This window comes from Eptatretus burgeri, chromosome 17 (assembly GCF_056783735.1).
Source record: "Eptatretus burgeri isolate ZD-2024b chromosome 17, Ebu_testis_v1, whole genome shotgun sequence".
NCBI lineage: Eukaryota > Metazoa > Chordata > Myxini > Myxiniformes > Myxinidae > Eptatretus > Eptatretus burgeri.
Window position 1 is genome coordinate 2506836 of NC_140977.1, and position 22045 is coordinate 2528880.

General features: G+C 43.1%; 2 protein-coding genes across 4 annotated transcripts in view; one reads left to right on the forward strand and one right to left on the reverse strand.

The window, feature by feature from the left end:
- Positions 1–18417, forward strand: part of LOC147009090 (uncharacterized) — a 76836-nt gene extending 58419 nt beyond the window's left edge. The window contains exons 9-10 of the mRNA XM_085862979.1: positions 971–1114; positions 13884–18417. Coding sequence (XP_085719105.1) covers positions 971–1114; positions 13884–15160 — 1421 coding nt within the window. The 3' untranslated portion in view covers positions 15161–18417. The remainder of the gene's footprint in view (positions 1–970; positions 1115–13883) is intronic.
- The window catches only part of LOC147009091 (uncharacterized), a 43664-nt gene continuing 24844 nt past the window's right edge, over positions 3226–22045 (reverse strand). For 2 of the 3 annotated variants that reach the window (XM_085862804.1, XM_085862805.1), the window contains exon 2: positions 7186–12810. In XM_085862804.1, coding sequence (XP_085718930.1) covers positions 8217–9773 — 1557 coding nt within the window. In that variant the 5' untranslated portion in view covers positions 9774–12810 and the 3' untranslated portion in view covers positions 7186–8216. Of the gene's footprint in view, positions 12811–22045 lie in introns of all 3 variants that reach the window. The other variant, XM_085862806.1, reaches the window with a different exon arrangement.

Here is a 22045-nt window from a genome sequence, read left to right on the forward strand (position 1 = left end):
TATATATATATATATATATATATATATATATATATATATATATATATATATATATATACCAAATTAAAAAATTTTCATTGAATGGTTTCAGAGCAATTGATGTCTAATTTTTTCCCTTTACTCCAATATGGCTGCCATACCATGTGACCTATTATGTCAGCGTTGGCAATAAAATATTGTCCATGATAAGTCCCTCCCATGTTTTAAGTTTCACATCGATTGGAGAAGCAGTTGCAGAGAAAACCATTTTTTAAGGTGAAATACACAGACGCTGACAGACAGACAGACAGACAGGGGCATTACAATAATCTCGCATCCTCTTCGCCACCATGTTCTCCCGACTGTGGAATCTTCTCTCCGTTTCCGTTGTCTCGTCCTCATTTCAGTCTTTCAGATGTGCTGCCCATCACTATCTCATGCACTCATCCGTGCACATCTACGATCTCTTTACACGCTCATTCTTTCCCATTATTTTCCTCTTTTGGGCCGTTGTTTATCATTCTCGTGTTGGTCCTCATTTCCTCCTTGTCCCTCAAACCCCTCGATAGTTTGTGAACCGGTAAGGGTTTGTTTTTTGTTTGTTTGCTTCCCCCATCAACTTCAACCCTTGCATTATAAATGTTGCAAATTATACATTGTGCTGTGCTCTTGATATAAAGTCTTTGAAATGCTCTACGGTCTACACTCTTGAATGTCATTTATATTCTAATTAACAATTTGTTTTCTTGCTACGTCTATTGTAATTATTTAAATGTATGAAAATGTGAAAGAATTTTTGTTTTTCTACATTTTAATTCTTTTTTTATAATTATTAATTCAATGATAATTGAAATAGCGTGCATTTTGAAACTGAAGCAGAATAACATTTTAATTGCCAAACATCTTGATTTTTTTTTAATTATTATTTTGGATGTTTAACCCTTTTATTTTTTATCTCTTTCCTGAAATAACATGAGATGACTGTTTGCAGGTCTGGTTCGTCCGGTGAAGATAGAAAATTTTCAAAATGACCTCTGTCAGAGTTCCCAAGATGCTTTGAGCAATGTGTGTGTGAAGCAGGAACCTTGTGATTCTCCCCTCAGGGAGCCGAAGAATGATCCTCAGCTGCTTGAAGGTAAACAGAGCCACGCACAGAACACACAGCACAGCTCCACTTGATTCATTTGATTAACAATGAAATGCTTAAATTCAACATCATGTTGGAGGATTGATCCGTTTATACAGTGTGCACCTTCCTAAGCTTGTGTCATGTCCATGGCTCTAACTAATATCACTTAAGCTGTTACAAGTCTTGGCTACTCCTGAAGATCGCCGAACTTACCAAATACACACTGCATTCGATTAACTGTTCTTTACAATTTACAAGACCACAAGGATCGCTCCGATCCGAGGCCAAACTAGGCGATGCAAGATGTGGGAGGTAAAAGGTGGGAAAAGGTCTCTTGTAATTAAAATGGAATACGGGAATAAAGGTAGACGAGTTAGTGGTTATAATAACGAGAGAGGTCATAGAATACAATACCCCGTGCTATTGAAGTATATACTTCATTTTAATGGAATAACGATTTATATCTTAAAGAGATTGTTTAAAAAAATCCGGAATCTTAGCGCTATTGAAGCAGTCTTGCACACCATCCTTATATACTGTAATAAGACGACATTGAGTCCCAGTTTAGGAGATGGAGGATTTATTGATCACCATCGAATGCAGAATCAATTGGTGATGGACAAAGGCAGATGATCCCTTTACACGCACTCATTCCGAGCGTCTCTGAGTGTTCGTGGCTTTGTTTAGTTTACATACATGCAATAACCTCTAAAATGTTGAAACGTGAGCCAAGTTTCAAATTTGAAACTGTACAATTGGTCTTGGCAGCAGTTACGACTGCGAAAATAAGTGTTCATTTATCTAATTCAGGCATTGACATTCTGGGAGTCTTCGGGTGATGTTTGTTATAACCGATCACTAATTGCTTGCCAAGTCAGCATGGTCATGTGTGAGGAATCTGTGAGGGGGTAGAGCATCACCTGTGGTCAAGTGATTCTCGTCCTGGTTCCAGGAGAAATCGCGCATTGCGTTCCTCCAAGCCCATCCCTCAGTGTACTGCAGTTGGAGCGGAGGGTGGTGGGCTCTTGACAGAGGAGTCCGAAGTGAAGACCCACTGGGCCGGTTACTTTGAGCATCTGTATCAGGCTGTGTTGGATATCAGGGGTGTTACTGTCCCGATTGCTGACCCTCCAATCAACTGCGATCCACCTTTGTTTGTGGAAACACAGGGTACAGTGAACTCGTTGAAAGGAGGTAAAGCTCCTGGGATCTGAAGCATCCATTCTGAACTTCTCAAGGCTGGTGGAAATGTTGTACTGATGTCGTTGCATGCAGTTCTGTGCTCTGACTGGAACACAGGCATCATCCCAACTGACTGGAAGAGGGGCCTGTTGTCCCTCTCTGGAAAGGGAAGGGTGATCACCAGGACTCCAACAACCACCGAGGGGTGACTGAAAACACTGATGTGGTGGTGTTGGTGGCACATGTGGCACACCATCTGGAAGGCTTGCTGGGTATAAAGAGGAGCGCATCCATCCTCGACTGCAAAGCGTTGTGTTCAAAATAAGTTGCCAAAGTAATAGTTCGACTCCACATACATAGTGGAACAGATGCCATATCTGGATTCTTTAGGCATGGAAAAAAGACAGTTTTCAGTGCCCTCAAAACAGCAATGCAAGACAGCTACTGACAAGAGTAGGAACCTCACTCCCTGTTTCTTCAGACATTAAATGACATGAACACATTCACCGTAAGACACATACGAGGTCCATCTAAAAAGTAACCGGACTGACTTCACAGAAATTTTATTCCAAAAAAATATATTGAAATCACAGCTTGTCCCCTTCAAAATAGTTTCCCTCCAGTCTCACACACTTGTCCATCCTCTTCTTCCACGCTTCAATGCACCCCCGGAAGGCTTCTTCTGGAATCCTCCGGAGCTCCGTCATCACGGCCGTTTTGATGGCCTCCACATCAGGAAATCGGGTCCTCTTGATCACCCCCTTGAGCTTGGGGAATAGGAAAAAATCACAAGGGGCCAAGTCTGGCGAATAGGGGTGTTGCTCCAGAGTTGGCACGTTCCTCTCTGCCAGAAACTGTCGGAGGCTCAGGGCATTGTGAGCAGGGGCGTTGTCATGGTGTTTCACCCAGGCGTTGTTCTCCCACAGATCCCTCCTCTTATCCCGGACTGATCTCATGAGGCGCCGGAGGATCTCCTTGTACACGTATTGATTCACTGTTTGACCCTGTGGTAGAAACTCGAAGTGGACGATGTCCTTGATGTCAAAAAACGCGATGAGCATCACCTTAACTTTCGACTTCGACATCCTTGCTTTCTTTGGTCTTGGTGATGCCGGACTTTTCCACTGACGACTCTACCATTTGGTATTGGGATCGTATTCAAATATCCACGATTCATCGCTAGTAATGACTCTCCCGAGCAGGTCTGGATCGTCCTCGAGGCGCTCGATAATGTCTTGACAGACAGTGACTCTTTGCTGTTTCTGGTCCTCGGACAACAGCTTGGGGACTGACGTGGATTTCTATCATCGAACCGCGTCGTGATCGAAAGGATTCTTTAGATTGTTGAGGGATCTTGACCTCCTCGAGGATTCAACGTCTAGCCGACTCAGTGTTGCTTGTATCGGGATAAAATAAAACCACAGAAGTCCAGTAATAATCAATGTCCACAAGGAGTTCTTTCTTCTGTACCATTTATTTGCTGTCTCTCATTTCCCCCTCCACCCCCATATATCCATTCCATTTTATAAGCAGAGAGGGCTCTTGATCACAAGAACAGAATGCACAGCTTATCAGCCCGGTCACCTTGTACTTGCAGAAAACCCAAGCAATGTCCAAAGTGTCAAAGAAAGACAAGATTATAAGTAGGTGGTCGGCCTTAACAACTAAATAGTAGAACAGTAGAGGAAAAACACAAACACTTTGACCTACTCAGACTGAGGCAAAGGTTTCTTGTCTAGAGAGTAATAATTTCCCCAACACTCCCCCCTTGTTGCCTAATAAGGCAACACTAGTTAAGTTTAACGATATATATATATATATATATATATATATATATATATATATATATATATATATATATATTTTCTCTTCACTTGGAAATACATTCTCTCTTGCGTTTGAGTGTGCCCATTTTCTTGGGTAGTCACATCCCCCCTTTTCCCCATCGTAGAGCTCAGTCCCTCAGCCTTTCCTGTCCCGCAAGCCAGGTGGCTTCATGTGGTTGTACAGCTTCGGACCTGGTTGAGGTTTCAGTAGGCCCCTAGGCCGATAGAAGATAAGGCTACCCGTTGGGCTGCACAGCTGATTTTCAACAACCTATTTCGGGAACAAAGCAGATGAGCAAGAGTGGATTGACAATTCCCGTGAATATTGAACACATTCATTTGCGCTACTTATGGATTTCCAAGTTCAGGTTCTATCTCAAAAGAGTCGTAGGACTCAGTCTCAAAACCAGGGTATGAGGGTGGTGCTTGGGCCACCATCACCTTTTTAGCAGTATTCCTCTTTAGACAAGAAACAATCAATGCCGGCATTGTAATTGTTGCACATCTAACAAGCACCACTACAATGATGATCCACAATAACCCAACGGAAATCCAATGCAATAGGGTAGTTCCCCAGCCTCCAAAAATCCCTTCAAAACAGGAATAAAGCCCATCTTTCGTAAAATAATTGTGATACTTGGCTCCTTCTTGCTTAATCTTGTCAGCTATGTTCGTGATTTTCTCTGAGTTATCAGGGATATAAGTACAACACTCAGAGTTAATTACAGCACACGTTCCTCCTTGAGCCGCGAGAATGAGGTCGAGCGCAACTCGGTTTTGCATTGAAACTGCACGTAGGGCGACGACCTCCGAGTTGATATCAACCATGCCTAGAGCAGTTTTATTTGCCAATAATTCAAGCGAAGCAGCTAACTCTGCCAATCCCACAGACGTTTGTCCAACACCGTAGTGAGGGATTAAAATCATGAAGAACAGTTCAGTTGACGTGAAACCCCGTTTACCCCGTTTCAAATGCTCAAAAGGTGACTTAGATAACAGGTGCATATGCGGCAAAATGAATGACAAGAAACAAGATCCACTCCAATTAACTGGAAGCCATGGGTATGCTCGATTTCCACACACGAAATAGGTATTATTTAAAACGACTTGTGGTCCCATCGTGTGATTTTCATAAACATAATGACTGCATTCAGAATTCCCTAATCTTCTTTCTCCCCATGCCTCTTGTACCAAGCATAGTTCGGGTTTTTCTGTGGCCCGTTCAACCATAAAATGTGGAGGCATCTTACTTAAATTAAAATTTGGCCAAAACCAGTTACTGAAATTTCGTTGTCGGAGGCAATTTCCATTTCCATTGGTAATGATGTGGTCGTTAAGCTTATTATCTTGTTTATCCCAGTTTCTTTCCTTTGCCCAGTACCCACACCATTCACTCAGAATAAATGGTATAGCCAAAAGCGGTATTCCAGTAACTGCTGAATGAGGTATCTTAGTACAAACCCAGCAATTGGTTTTATTAAAAGCCTTCGCGTGTTTACGAGAAAGAGCCAGATAAGTGTTTATTCCATGTGGTGAACCCACTTTGCTCGTTAAGCTTCTTCAGTCTCTGAATGCCCTAGGCTTAGTTTGGTGGGTAGTCTGATAGGCCCATCTCCAATGAACATGCAAATAACGTTGATCACAGACAGTACTTATCGGTTTAACAGACCAAGTACACATTGTACAACTTGCATTTAGTAGTACAAATAATCCTGCAATGGAAAGAATCATTAAAGTTATCAGGAAGCAATGTTCTCCTCGGGTTCGTTTTGGCCGTGTGCCAGTTTGCAGTGTGTGGCATGGATCCATGTTGCTCTTCCTTTACACTTCACAGCTGTATGGGTAGTTAGCAGTATTTGAAATGGCCCACACCAACGTGCCTGAAGAGAGTTCTTCCGTTTGTAAATTTTCACATAAACAAAGTCTCCGGGTTTGAAGTTGTGATGATCAGATGTGGCTGGTTCTGGCAGAGCTTGTTTCACCTGTGCATAAAAAGTTCTTACAGCATGATTCAGAGACACACAGAACGTAAGCAACGTGTCGTCCATTTGCTGCACGTTCATGTCTTTTATAGTCAAAGGAGGTGAGTTCGGTAATCTCATTGGTCTTCCCATCAGAATCTCATGCGGAGATAAGCCAGTGTTTCGATTTGCGGTAGATCTCATAGTCATGAGAGCAATTGGCAGAGCATCTGGCCATTTTAATCCAGTTTGTTCACAAATCTTGGCCAGTTTATTCTTCAGGAATCCATTTTGCCTCTCGACTGCCCCCGCAGATTGCGGACGATGCGGGCAGTCGAAATGTTGTTTTATTTGCAATACGCGACATAATTCTTTCACCACTTCGGCTGTGAAATGAGTACCTTGGTCACTGGAGATCCTACAAGGTATTCAAACCTACAGATGAAATCCTTCATCAACAGTTTAACCACAGTAATGGCATCTGCTTTCCGACAAGGGTAAGCCTCAACCCATTTGGTGAACAAATCGACGATGACTAACGCAAATTCAAAACCTCAGCATTTTGGTAACTGAACAAAATCCATCTGGATATGAACAAAAGGTCCGAATGGAATTGGATGACCCCCTGGGGCCATCTCCACCCCCCTTGCTGGGTTATGTTTTTGGCAAATATGACATGTCTTACAATACTGTTCTGCAATTGGACTAAACCCCGGGGCAAACCACTGTCTCCCAATTGAAGCACTCATGCCCCCTTTGCTAGTATGCCCGGCCCCATGTGCCAATCGGGCGAGCCAAGGTAATAGAGCTCTTGGTGCCACCACACGACCATCAGATGATCTCCATAATTTGGATTCATTTTCGAATTCACATCCAGCCAGTATCCACAAATCTCGTTCTTTAGCACTGACAGCTGTCTGCAAAGTGTTTATATCGTCAATGGTCGGTGTTGCCTCTTGTCTCAATACACATTGTGATATTAAAAGAGCTCTGGTGTGGGCAGCAGATTTTGCAGCTGCATCTGCCCTGGCATTTCCCCGTGAGACGTCATCAGATCTCCCAGTGTGGGCGTCACATTTTACCACTGCAATTTGGTGAGGCAGAAGTATTGCTTCCAGCAGATTCGCAATCCATGCTCCATTCCTCACCTGCGCACCTGATGATGTTATAAACCCCCTTTCGCGCCAGAGTGCTCCGAATTCGTGTGCAGCACCAAAGGCATAGCTGGAGTCAGTGTAAATTGTCACTGTTTGGCCTTTGGCTAAATGGCATGCACGAGTGAGGGCGAACAGTTCTGCCTGCTGCGCGGAGCAGCTCTCAGCCAATCTCCCGCTTTCGATTACTTCGTGATCAGAGCAAACGGCGTAGCCTGTCAATAAATATCCATCAGGTGCACGTGATGATGAACCGTCGACATATATAACCAATTCAGAATTTTGGATTGGTGTGTCTCTCAAGTCAGGACGCGGTAGACACGTGTGGGCGATTATCTCTTCACAATTGTGAGGATCACCATCTTGTACTCCTGGCAACAAACTAGCAGTATTCAGCGGTGCGCATCTCCTAATCGTAATGTTCGTGGGTGCTGTGAGTGAGAGTTCGTATGTCGTTGCTCTTGAAGCCGACAAATGTTGTGTTTTCGTTTTTAACAGTACAGCTGTCACTGCATGCGGTACCAGGAGAACCAAAGTGTTTCCCGCGACGAGCGCTTCTGTCGCCTGCACCGCGAGCGAAGCGGCTGCTACTGCCTTGAGACAAGGGGGGAATCCTTGCGCTACCGGATCCAATTTAGTACTATAATATGCAACAGGCCTTAATTTATTCCCGTGCTTCTGTGTCAGCACAGATTGTGCGAACCCCTGTCTCTCACATGCGTACAAATGGAAAGGTTTTTCATAGTTTGGTAAACCCAGAGCGGGAGCCGAAGAAAGAGCCTGCTTTAACGTTACAAAAGCCTTGTCTGCATTTTGTGTCCATGCAAGTGGACTGGGCGCGTTTGCCGAACCAATGTCCACCAGCGGGCGCACTAAGGCCGCATAATCTGGTATCCACTGTCTGCAATAGCCGGTCATTCCGAGGAAAGACCTCATCTGTTTAGCAGTAGTTGGCTTGGGCAGGTTTAATATTGCCGCTATACGTTCAGGGGAGATGCGTCTTGTCTCCCTTCAGAATATGCCCCAAATATTTCACTTCTTCTTGGCAAAATTGCAATTTAGCTCTCGATGCTTTGTGTCCTTTCCCGGCTAAGGCCCTCAACAATGTCAATGTATCTAGTTCGCATGCGTCTTTTGACGCTGAACAGATCAGCAGGTCGTCAACATATTGAATCAGTGTGGATCCACAAGGGAAAACTACATAATCCAAGTCGTCTTTGAGGGCCCTCGAGAATAATGTTGGACTTTCACAATACCCCTGGGGCAATACAGTCCAAGTGTATTGCTTTCCCTGGTAGGTGAATGCAAACAGAAACTGTACTTCTTGGGCTATTGGTATACTAAAAAAAGCTGAACAAAGATCCACAACACTAAAATAGGTAGTGTTGCTTGGGATGCTTGATAGAATGGTAGTTGGATTTGCAATTACAGGAAAAGCTGGAATTACCGCATCATTCACTGCCCTCAAATCCTGTACGAATCTCCACGTTGGCTTTCCAGGTTTTCTCACAGGTAAGATCGGTGTATTACATTGACTAACAGTGGGAATAATTATCCCTTGTCTCAATAGCGCTTCCACTACGGGAGCAATTCCTACCTCTGCTTCTGGAGACAAAGGGTATTGCGGTTTTCGAGGCAGTTTCTTTTTTGGATCTATAGTGATCTTGATTGGATTCATACTTTTAATTTGGCCGACATCGTTGGCATGTGTTGCCCACAGACAAGTCGGGACTTGTTCGAGTATTTCAGGTAATTTTCCTGACCCATTTAATTCTGAGAGATCGACCACCTCGAACACAGCTTTTGCTGATCCTTGACATTCTGACCAACAGAATCCCTGTTCCCCGATTTTCCAAAGTCCGTTTACTTGGCTCGATTCCATCAAAGTCGCTTGTGATGCTTTTTTCAAAGAGGTTACCATGTGACCAATTTCCGTTTCTTGGTAACCTTTTGCAATCGCTAAAGTAACATGTGGTGTAACACTGGACGGTTGGTTCCACAATTTTAATTGTTCCTGCGTGAGATGCACCTCCAGGCCAATTCCTTGCTTCCCAATCCAAATTGTTCCCAACACTAAGTCAAAGGTCTGGTGTAATTTCGAGAGTGTTTCACTCGCATAGACGTTATCTTTTCCCTTGATGTTGCAATCTGCAATGCAATGTAGTCGAGTCTGTAAGTACCGTCTGTCCATGCCGTGTTTACTCACCCAATCGAGCACCTCGGGTACGTTTCTCTCCAAATGTGATAAATATTCCTGCAAATGGTTAAATGCTTCACAATTAATCACAGTCCATTGATATACAAGATTTTCTGTATTTTCCTGTAATAAATTCATCATAGTTATGTGTGATTCGTGAGGTATTTCTAAATATACGCCCTCAGGGGTACACTTAATTGAACAATTCAGCTTGCATAACAGATCTCTCCCCAACAGATTAATTGGTGTATCAGTTGCCATCAAAAATGCATGGTTTGCAGACAATGGTCCAATTTCCACCTGGAGCTGCTCTGTCAGTGGAATGGTACTAGCAACTCCTGACATTCCCACTACTTTTACTCGTTCTCGCGATAACGGGGCGTCTGGGAAATCACTCCTTCTGAGCGCAGATTTGGTCGCTCCTGTGTCGACTAAGAAAGGAATCTCTTGGCCTTCAATTTTCAAAGTCAATTTCGGTTCGTCACATGGTTTCAAAGTCAGGAAGGGTAACTCAGACGAAGTCGCTTCTTTTCTTTGTCATAAAACGAATGGGTTTTGGGTTTGAAATGAACCTTGAGATGGAAGGGGAAGAAATGAGGGTGGAGGAGGAGGGAACGAGGTTTGAGGAGGAGGAGGAGGAGGGAATTCGGTTTGAGGTGCAGTGGGTTGAAATGAACCAGCTTGCTCAAACTGTGTTCCCCATCTTTCCTGTTGTCTATAATATGGATTTTCATTCACTGGAGGCGTGGAGTGTCTGCGAGTTTCATCTCTGTATTGTGCCGCTGGTCTCTGTTCTACCAGTTCATACGAACTATAAGTTCGACTTTCTACGATTTCGGCATTCGTTAGCCCAGTGTCCTTGTTTTCCGCATGTATAACAGAAATCTCTGCGCTGGTCTCTGTATTTTGGTCTCTGACGGTAATTGGTTTGCCCTCGGTTTTGTGCATTATATCTCACATTCCTTTCCCCGGGGCATTCACCTTGACCTTGAACCTGGGATAGCATTAATGTTGATTCGTTTTCCTCGTCAGAACGATGTTTCAACAATGAATTACAATGCGTTACATATTCCATCAAGTCTTTCACTTCCTTTAATTCCCAACCAATACATACTCGCTTTATTTCATTTTGTAATTTGGCCGTCAAACCATTAAGGTATACATGAGCAAATGGTACCCCCTCTTCTTTCAGTCCAGAGTGACATTGGTATACACCCCGAAAACGCTCTAAGAACTCCAATGGGTCCTCGCCAGCGCGTTGCCTGCACATCTGTATTTTTGCCCAGTTGGTCTTAAGTGTTACCACCTCTGTGACAGCATCAATGAGGGTGTCAATATGTTCTTTGAGCTCCTCCCTGTCTCCAGGAGCTTCATCTGGCCATGCAGCGACCTGTTTCAATTGTCGGAGTAACCCCTCTGGTACCACTAATTTTAATAATATTTCCATGTCCATATATGTTGGCTGATGGCATGCCACCACCACGCGTAGTTCCGCCTGGAATTTTTTTGGGTTCTCTCGTATCTTCGGCATCTCATTTACGATGGCTCTTAATTCAGAGCCCCATGGACGATATATCGCTTGTACCTCCCTTGCACCCGGGTTATCTCGCAATGGAAATGCGCCTATGGGTGCCTCATCATCTCCGTCCTTCGCGGTCTCTGACATTATTTTTTTTGATCGAGTTTGTATTTTACCCTTGTCAGCAAGAGGAACTTTATTTTTGCATTTTGTTCTTGTTTCTTTCTTAAATTACTCGCCTGGCTCCCCGTTGAGCCTCTCCTTGCCCTGTGGCATCATCTCCCTCTGTCTCTCCCGCTTCTTCGTCCTCGAGCGGTTGTGCTATCGGAACTGTGCACTCTGGCCATGTATCTGAGTCTTCTTCTTCATCCTCAAATCTGACAGCCACTGCTCGCTGTCTCTTGGTTTTATTTTCAAGTCTCACCGGCATTTGCTTCGTTAATTGGTCTAGCTCACCCTTCAGGTTTAACAACCGTGCCTTTTCGTCTCTGTCATGACATTCCTTCATCCAATTTATATAAACGCTCCAGTTCACCTGCTTCTGGACCTTTTTGTCACTATTTTTCACTTCCAGTACTTTTCTTAAATTGTCTAAACACTCGTGATCGAACGATCCATTCACAGGGAAGGGTAATCCACTATTTTTGGTCCAATTGCACCATTTCCCCATGTCTCTCACAGCTTCAGGCCCATACTTATCAAACATAATTCTTGCACATGTACCTCTTCGTGGTTTTTGAATACAATTTGCCTCGGTATACACAATTTCCTTCCTTTTACAATTTCTATTTCCCATCTCTAAAATCACACAAATCACAACCGCTAAATTCACTCTAAAATCACAGAATAAAATAAATCGCACCCTCGGAGAACCCTCCCTGCTTACCTTCGCTCAAGCACTTGTCGTTCCTCCAGGCACTGCCTCCGGCAGATTAAGCACCTCCGGTCACGAGCGCCGCACAACGCCGATTCGAATCCGTGTCACGGCACCAACTGACGTGGATTTCTATCATCGAACCGCGTCGTGATCGAAAGGATTCTTTAGATTGTTGAGGGATCTTGTCCTCCTCGAGGATTCAACGTCTAGCCGACTCAGTGTTGCTTGTATCGGGATAAAATAAAACCACAGAAGTCCAGTAATAATCAATGTCCACAAGGAGTTCTTTCTTCTGTACCATTTATTTGCTGTCTCTCATTTCCCCCTCCATCCCTATATATCCATTCCATTTTATAAGCAGAGAGGGCTCTTGATCGCAAGAACAGAATGCACAGCTTATCAGCCCGGTCACCTTGTACTTGCAGAAAACCCAAGCAATGTCCAAAGTGTCAAAGAAAGACAAGATTATAAGTAGGTGGTAGGCCTTAACAACTAAATAATAGAACAGTAGAGGAAAAACACAAACATTTTGACCTACACAGACTGAGGCAAAGGTTTCTTGTCTAGAGAGTAATAATTTCCCCAACAGGGACCATCTTTGCGCACACCTTGCGCGTTTTGAGATTTTCAGTGATGATGCTCCAGACAGTGTCCTTGTTGATGGAAAGGTCCTCAGCAATCATCCGCACTGCGAGTCGACGATCTACGCGCACCATCTGCTTTACACGCTCAATGTTGTCCGCCGTTCTGCTCGTTGAAGGTCTTCCAGACCGTGGATAGTCTTCAACCTCCTTCCGTCCCTATTTGAACCTCTTGTGCAATTCAAATGCACGTGTACGTGACATCGTTTCTTCCCCGAAGACTTGCTGCAGCATTGCGAAGGATTCAGAAGGTGTTTTGTTAAGCTTGGCAAGAAACTTCAGATTGGCTCTCTGCTCACGACTCATAGTGCGATGACTCAGACTAGACAACGTGTAAAGCACGACCTGTAAAAAAAAAAAATCACACAGTGAGCGCAGTCAACCATCACCAATCAAATATATTGCTGGAATGTTGCGAAAGACTGTGACGCAACCCATTCATTATCATATCTCGACAAGACCAGAAAGACGCTGAGCAAGACACGTGATTTGAAATGGGGCAAGATGAAACGGAAGTCAACCAAAAGGATCCCCCCCACCCCCGGATCAAGACTCGCACTATCTGAAAGTAATGCAAGTTAACGACCAGGTCTTCATCCTACTCAACTACCACAACCCTAGTGCTCTGCCATCACCACTGAACCATGGATGGAAAGCCAAGGCATGTGTCCCAATTCGTATCACCAAGCTCTTTCAAAGAAGCTCACCAATATAGCTGCACAAACCGAAGTACAAGAACCAAGCACAGATACAGATCCAGACTCAGATGGAGAAACTGCAACTGAGGTTGAAGGGGATAACTTAACAGATTGGATTCAGCCACTCATCCCCACCAAGCCAAAATATAACAATCAAATGATATGCCAAATGTAAGTTTCATTATTTAATGCCAAGTATAAAATACAAACTGAAAGTTATCATTTGACGTTATCCCCATTTTATGCTTTAGTGATGTGACACCTACGAGATTCAGATACCTGTATCTTTGATTTATTTTGCTTTATATTATTTTGTGCTAAACATTGTGTTCCCTGACATCCACGAACAATAAAATAGACGAAAAAAACATTTTTTTATGCCACGTACGGTCTGGCAGGGCCAATTTATATTATGGCGGTGGCCGTATTGGATTTAGCACATATCCAAGAATTCCAACATTTTAAAGAGGGTAACCCCTGCAACATTTTATTCTGCACCCTTCAATTGTACTGCATAGAAACCACCTTCAAAGCTTTGTGCCCGCATACTTATCACAGGACCTACGTATTGATCCTGTTCTTCAAGTTCTGCCTTGTGATAGATAATCACAGACAAAGGGCCATTAAAAAAGAAAACGAGTCCATTGTGCTTGTTATTAGTGTTGTATGTTTCACAGCAATAGTGAGTTATTGATGTTTTTTTCTGAATTGTCTTTGCAGAGAATCGATTGAAAATGGTTTCTTGTTCCAAGTCAAGTTCTCAGTTGTTTGACAGTGAAGTTTCTTTCAATCAGAAGATGACACAGACTGCTCGTCAGGAGGTCAACGCATACAGCAGCGTTTTGACTAAGAACAATTGTATTACGACATTCAAGAAAATTGAAAGGAACGAGAAGCCGCACAAGTGTTCCGTTTGCAAGAAAACATTTATCTCATTAAAATCTTCGAAGAGATGCCAAGCATTACACAGACGTGAGATGACATACAAGTGCACTGTGTGCAGCATGCAATTCTATTGGTTATCATCATTGAAATGTCATCAAGTAAAACACACTGGAGAGAAGCCTTATAAATGCCCCGTATGCAGCAAGGAATTTGCTCGTTCATCATCTTTACAAACACATCGAAGAAGACACACTGGAGTGAAGCCACACAAGTGCTCTGACTGCCTAAAGGCTTTCATTGTTCTCTCCAAGTTGAAGCGGCATCAAATAATACACACTGGAGAGAAGCCCTACACATGTTTTGAATGCAACAAGAGTTTTGCTCTGTCATCAAATTTATCTCACCATCAAAAAATACACACAGGAGAAATGCCCTTCAAGTGTTCTGTGTGCAGCAAGGCATTCCTTGATGCTTCACGTTTGAAAACGCATCAAAGAATACACACGGGAGAGAAGCCCTTCCATTGTACTGTGTGCAGCAAGGAATTTTCTTGGTTATCATCCTTGAACTATCATAAAGTAAAACACACTGGACAAAAGCCTTATAAATGTTCTGTGTGCAGCAAGGATTTCGCTCATTCATCATATTTACAAATGCATCAAAAGATACACAGCGGTGAGAAGCCGTACAAGTGCACTGAATGCCTCAAGGCTTTTATTAATCTCTCCCAGTTGAAGCAGCATCAAATAATACACACCGGAGAGAAGCCCTACACATGTTCTGAATGCAACAAGAGTTTTACTCTTTCATCAAATTTATCACGACATCAAAAAATACATTTAAGAGAAACGCCCTTCCGGTGTTCTGTGTGCAGCAAGGCATTTCCTCTTGCTTCACGTTTGAAAATGCATGAAAATATACACACAGGAGAGAAGACCGACCAGTGTTCTGTGTGCAACAAGGGGTTTGTTAATGCTACACGTTTGAGAAAACACCAAAGAATACATACGGGAGAGAAGCCATACAAGTGTACTCTGTACAGCAAGGAATTTCCTTGGTTATCATCTTTTAATTATCATAAAAGTGAAACGCACAGGAGAAGAGCCCGATGAATGTCCTGTGTGCAACAAGGATTTTGTTTCTTCATTGTAGTTCCAAACACATCAAGAGATGCACACAGGAGGAAGGGAATCCCTGCCTCGTGAAAGTACAGTGCTCTACACCAAAGCAAAAAAGCTAAAACGGTGTCGCCTGTTCTACAACCAACAGCTACTTGGCTCCAGATGAATCTTGGAAGATTAAATGAACAGAGCTGGAGCTTAAACGAGAAGGAAATCATCCTCCCTTGCAAAGTGTATTCTACGCATGAAGCATGTGAGACTCGTGGTAAAGGAGAAAAATTAATGAACCAACTGAAACAAACAAAGGTTGCAGCCAAGGCCAAAATAGTTCCACAAAAAAAAAATTCACTGCAGTTGCTTCATTGATCCAAAGATACTTGACCCAGGAAAGAATAAAGGAAATAACTGACAAAGCAAGACAACAAGCAATTGAAGACATAAACCAAATGACTCAAGAAGAGCGAATCAGCAAAAATTAAAAAAAACCTGGACAAAGAAATAAAAATGGACGTTATTATGGGCAACGGACAAAAGAAAAACAACATCCTCAAACAGAAAATATTCACAGAGGAAAAACTAAGAATAAGAGATGTACAAACTGAAGAAGGATTAAGAAATGACTGGTCACCTATAAATGGCGAACTCCCATGAATACCACAATGGAATGATGGGACATACGTTTGGGATGAGATTCGCAGAGTACAAGCTCCCAAAAAAATAGAAACAACCAACAGAACTTCCTCATGAGACACAGAGGGTAGAACGAGAGGAAAACAGAACCAGATGAGATTTCAAATTTAACCACAATAACAGAAACAGAAAATGGGGTAAAAATTGAAGGAGGGAAACAAACAAAATTTGACAACTCCCAAAGAAAAGAGGACCGAGAAAAATTTTGGAAAGGTATATTTGAAGACAAAAAGAACACAACAACAAAGCAGACTTGATACGACACTTTGGAAAATAAAAAGCACCAGGTTACAGGAAGTGCACCCACTGACAATTTACGAGGAAAAAATGAGAAAACATTTCGCAGAAGCACCGAACTTCAAATGCCCAGGCCTGGATGGGATTACAAACTTCTGGCGGAAACAACGACATGCTCTACACTCTCACTATGCTCGAGCACTTAACGAACTCATCCAAGGGAAACAGTCAATGGACGAATGGTTCACAGAAGGCAACACTCTTCTGATTCCCAAATCTGAAGAAACCCATCGACCCAACAAATGTAGACCAATAACATACAAACTTTTAACAGGTTAATCGCCGATGCAATTTATGACCACCTCACTCGACAAGGAGCTTTATAGGCAGAGCACAAAGGATGCAAAAGGGGATGCTATGGAACAATAGACCATTTATTGTGAAACAAAACCACACTCGAAAACTGCAAGCTCTGACAAGCCAACTTATCCACAGCTTGGATAGATTACAAAAAAGCCTTTGACAGTGTCCCACATTCATGGATTATAAAACACATGCAAGTATACAAAATTGACCCCCAAATAGTCACACTGATTGACAAAGCAATGACGATCTGGAACATAACTCTGATACTTCCTTACTTGGAAGGAAATATTGAAATCCCAGGAGTAAAGATATGAAGTGGTATCTTACAAGGTGAAAGCCTTTCCATCCTCCTGTTTTGTTTGGCTCTGGACCCACTGACAAACCTCATTAATGGACATGGACACAATCTGACATGCAACAGAAAAATTACCAAAAAAAACAAGAAAAGTAACACATCTACTGCACACGGATGATATAGAACTCGTCGCCCCAAATAATAAGAAATTGGCAGATCAACTAAAACTAATAAAGCAGTACTCGGAGGACATCCAAATAGAGTTTGGTGTTGACAAATGTGCCAAATGCACAATAAAAAGGAAAAGAACAGACAACATCTCAATTGATCAAAGTACAACAATACAGGAAGTTGAAAACGAAGCGTTCTACAAATACTTGGGAATAGAAGAAGGCCCCCAGGTACAATTCAAAACGATGTGCAAAATAATCGGCAAAGAGAACCTATGCAGAATAAGACTAATTCTGAAATCATCCCTCTCCCCAAGAAACAAAACAAAAGCTATAAACCAACTTGCAGTGTGGTATACCACTATAACTGTGCAATTAAAAACTGTCCACAATTGGAGATCAACAATCAAGACACCAAAACAAGGAAACTTGTATTGTAACTTCACAAGATGCTCTTCAAAAACCAATGCATACCGAGGTTGTACTTACCGAGGTAAGAGAGAGAAGAGGTGGTTTGATGGAGCTTAACCAAGTGCACAGAACAATATGTGTCAGACTAGCGGAGATTCAGGCTTTCAATGACATCTTGGATGCTGCTATCTTGTCTATACCTGTTTGTGGTGAGGATGTATACACAGGGGGAGGTCACGGAGAGATTCGCTTGCTTTGGCAGTGATATGTCTTCGCTGGATGTGAGCCAGAGGTCAATCGATGTCTGGGTTGGGCCTGGGGAGTCATGGATTCACTAGATCATGGGATGTGATGCTGTCGTTACCTGTGCAGGAGGACGAAAGTCCATGTCTTCAGGTCTTTGGTGCTTCCAGTCTTGCTCTACAGATGTGAGACTTGGACTCTGACCAGGGACCTGAGACAGAGACTTAATTCCTTTGGCACCAGGTCTCTTCGGAGACTCCTTGGTTATCGCTGGTCGGATTTTGTGTCCAATGAGCGGTTGCTGAGAGAGAAACTCAAATGAGATTTGTGGCCTGCATTGGTCCATGAGTGTCAGCTGTGGCTGTACGGACATGTAACTTGTTTTTCTGACATTGATCCTGCTCACCAGATCTGTCAGTGTCAGTGAGCCTCATGAGTGGAGGAGGTCAATGGGCTGAGCATGTGCTTCGTGGTTGCATCAGGTTGTTCAGCATCTCAAGGAGATCGTGATGGGCCAGGCATCTGCCTTTGGGATGGCCAGACGGAGGCCCCTGGAGTTCTGGTGGAAAGTGGATGTCACGACGCGCTGCTCTGGCACATGCTCACATACCTGACCTGACTAGCGGAGTATGTGAAAAGCTCAACAGACTATTGGATGAGATTTATATACGATCAAGAAAACAGCAGGCCAGAAAAGGGATCTTTAATCCATTTAGCAACAAACTTCCAAAAACAGGTGCAAATGATGGATACTACACAGGAAAACAAAACAAACAAACACAGCCCCAATGCTCGCAAAAAAAAAAAAGAAAAAAAAAAGAGGAAAACTACAAAAATATATATATATATCAGCAGATCTACTCTGATAAGTGGGAGAATGACAAAATAGCAGGAATATTTTAAAAAGAGCTTGACAGGACAGGGATTGACAAGGAAGATTCACTGGAATGGTGAAGAAGAGATTAAATTAATTGGGATGGAGAACGAGTCATCATCAATGCTCAAGCCAAAGGACATTACATAATTGCTTTTAAGAAAATGGTGGGATTGAGTCAATCTGACTAATGCAGGTTTGTCGGGAAGAAACAAAGTACCAGCTACCTCCTTTCGGGAGCTGAACTGGAGTCGGAACAGCTGTACACAGAAAAACATGACAGCGTCTGCAGAGTAAACATCTGTAAACATTTCACTGGCACATCAGTAAATGTTTCAACATCCCGGTCCCAGAACAATCATGGGAACACAAACCAGATCCGATCCTCTAAAATGAACATATTGTCGTGGCGCTGGCAGCAAAGGTTAATCCCCTCGACCCAATATGTGGTGACAGGCGGTCAACACCGCCAGCCCTGGACAGCCGAACTCTTCCCTTGGAGGCCGATAGCCGAGACTCTCGGAGATTAATGCGCGTGTACAGGAAAATAGTCAAGCGTTGCACCAGGACAGCACAAGGGCATGGGGAAATGGCAGTGTAACGGGGGGGGGGGGGGAGGGGGGCACAGAAATGGATGCACAGGGGGTTTATACTCAAATCCCACGACAAATACACAGATACAGTTACTTAAAATGAACACATTTAATGAAAATAGACAAATATTTACAAAGGACAATATTCAATATAATAATCTATATTAATATTTTGGCATGCCCCTTTATTTGTTCCACCATCAGATTTTTGTTACTGCATGAAATGAAACAAGATTTGGCACAGATACTAATGATATTATTGTCTTCCTGAAGAGGCCCCTCAAAATTCGTTTTGATGCATTTTCACAAACTCCAACGGATTCCATTCAAATTCGGTACGATTATGGCTTTTGGTCCAACTTAGGTCATTGGCTATAAATTTTTTCCATAACACTTCCGATATTCGAAAAAAATCGATAAAGCGATATCCCTTATGGGATTTTCCATTCAAATCCACTCAAGTTTAAGGCCTACGGGGGACGCAAATTTCCACTTTGCCCCGGGCGCTGTTTACCTCCGCTACGCCAAGCTGTTAGGGTTAGGGTTAGTGTTAGGGTTAGCTACCCTAACACTAATCCTAACAGCTAACCCTAACAGCTAACCCCTAACAGCTATTCAGGAAATTTGCAAGAAAGCCTGGGCAACACCGGGCTTTATTGTTAGCCCGAGCAACGCCGGGCATTACTACTAGTTATAAATACATGAGGTAAATTAAAGTCTAAGTTGAAGTGCCATTACAGACAAGGAGAGACAAAATAAAAGAAAATCCCTCCTTTTATACTGGTACTTAGCTTGGCCAAGAGATGGACTTTGTGGAACTTGGAATTGAGGCGCTTCGATTTGCATGTGTGTAGATGAGCGCAAAATGGCGCCAAATCGCTTCTCTCGGAGCGGGACAAACGTACATCAGGCAATTCGTGAGCAGTATTCAACACGAAGGATCACAGACTCCATGCAGCTGCTTCGTGCATCAATCGTCCTCACCGACCCGCTACTTGTCATACACGAGGCTCGGGGTCCATTCCTCATGACCAAACCAAGACCCAAAGGAGAGCGTTTTACTTCACCACGTGAGTCAATTCTCAGCACAAACACAAGAATCATGCCATCTTCTTCATACATCGAAGGAAAGCCAGCCGTAAAGCCCTGTTCTTGCAGGCCATCTCCTTACTACATTCTTTCTCTACTGTGTGCGTCCCTCACTCTGCATTCGTGTGTTCCTTCACTCATCTCAACTCTGACTGCTGTTTCCTCCTCCAGGGCGTGGCTTGCTTGCACAAAACCCAGGAAGGCGGGGCCTCCGCCCAACCGGCTCGCTTCTGATGTCACACCCATCAATCATCAGCCTCGGGGGCGTGACTTCGCTCACCGTCACCCTTGGAGGCTAGACTTCTGCCTGCTCAGCACGTTTGCTTGTTTGTTATCGTGGTTTTGGTTATAAAAACGTTGGGAAAAGTCACAGGGGAGCAATTATATAGTGGGGGGAACTTATTCTTAATCCCAAGCTGACAAACACCCCCCCGCCCACCCCCGTGTAGTGTCACGTAACACTTAAGCTCACAGTTTCCCTACTTAATTACAGAGATGTCTCCTACACGTCCATGAACCAAACAATTCCATTCAATCCTAACTTATACATAATCCTAACCTAACCCCCACAACTGTAACAATATAATGCTCACATGTCACACGATGATGCCGTCAAGTGTGGACATTGCAAACAGAGCATTGCATCCGTACATGGTGCTCAAACACAGAAAGAAAGTCAGCATTGTGGATCAAGGTTTTGGTTCCCAATGACTGGACTAAATGCCACAGAAATTAGGAAATTAACCAAATACCAGGATCTGAAAAATGGGGTCAAGAGGACTTAGAAATTGAAGAAAGCTGAAATTGCACCAGTGATAGTTGGAATGATGAAGAAACCCCTTACTGAGTACTGAAAAATCATTCTGGGGAATGTCACTGCAAATGAGCTGCAAGTTGAGACTGTCAGAGGTTCAGTGAAGATTATGAAAAGAGCCCTTGGAACGAGACTGTGACAATGAAACTTCACAGTTTGGTTCATGAATCAGTATTCTTTACTGAAATAGGAGGTGGAGATTTTCAGTTGTTCCCACCTCCTGAGAAACCGTGATATGGTGAGAAACCATGTTGGTAGTCCAAGTTATCAAACCATTGCAAGTAAATCATAAAACACAGATTGTAGATAAGCAGGAGATCCTCTGACATTCTTCAAGATCTTATATGCTTCGTCAGTTCTGACTAACTGTCACATATTTTCTGCATCTTGAAGTGATCCAGAATTTGTATTTTTTTCCTCCAATGTTATCTTGCATTGATTTTTCAGAAAACATAACAGTTGATGTTCCCATAAACTTGTTTGCTTTCTGAAGCATATTGTGTCGAGAAGAGATATTCACTTGATCTGGCAAATCTACATCAAGCAAACAAACGCTGGTTAAAATACTTTTGAATATCGAGTTGCTTCTTCCTCTCAGTCAATAAACCATTTTTTACATCTGGGTATTTGTTTGGGTTTGATATTTCTTCAACATGTGGATCAGCTCACATTGGTAAAGGTTTTTCATCCTCTGCTGGTGCCAACAAAATTTCCTTGACAGTAAAATCTGGATCGGTTTGAACCAAGCTTGTTTCATAAGATATTCTACAAGCTTTTTCAAATTAATCATTGTCTTCTTCTCTCATTTCGTCATCGCCAGACATCTGATCGGCAACATTTACAACATGAGTATAATTGTTTATGTCATGGAATACATCGTCAATCGGTTCAGGAGCAGCTTTTGTCAATGCAACACAGTGGTGTGCCTGGTGTTGGCTTAATGGCCAGTGATGGGCTTGGGATCCTAGGGCCTTGAGTTCAAATCGCACTTGGCTGTTGAATTGATACCAGGTGGGGTTGACTCAGCCTGTCATCCTTCTGAGGTTGGCAAAATGAGTACCAGCTTGCTGGTATTGTGTCGGAGTGGCAACCCA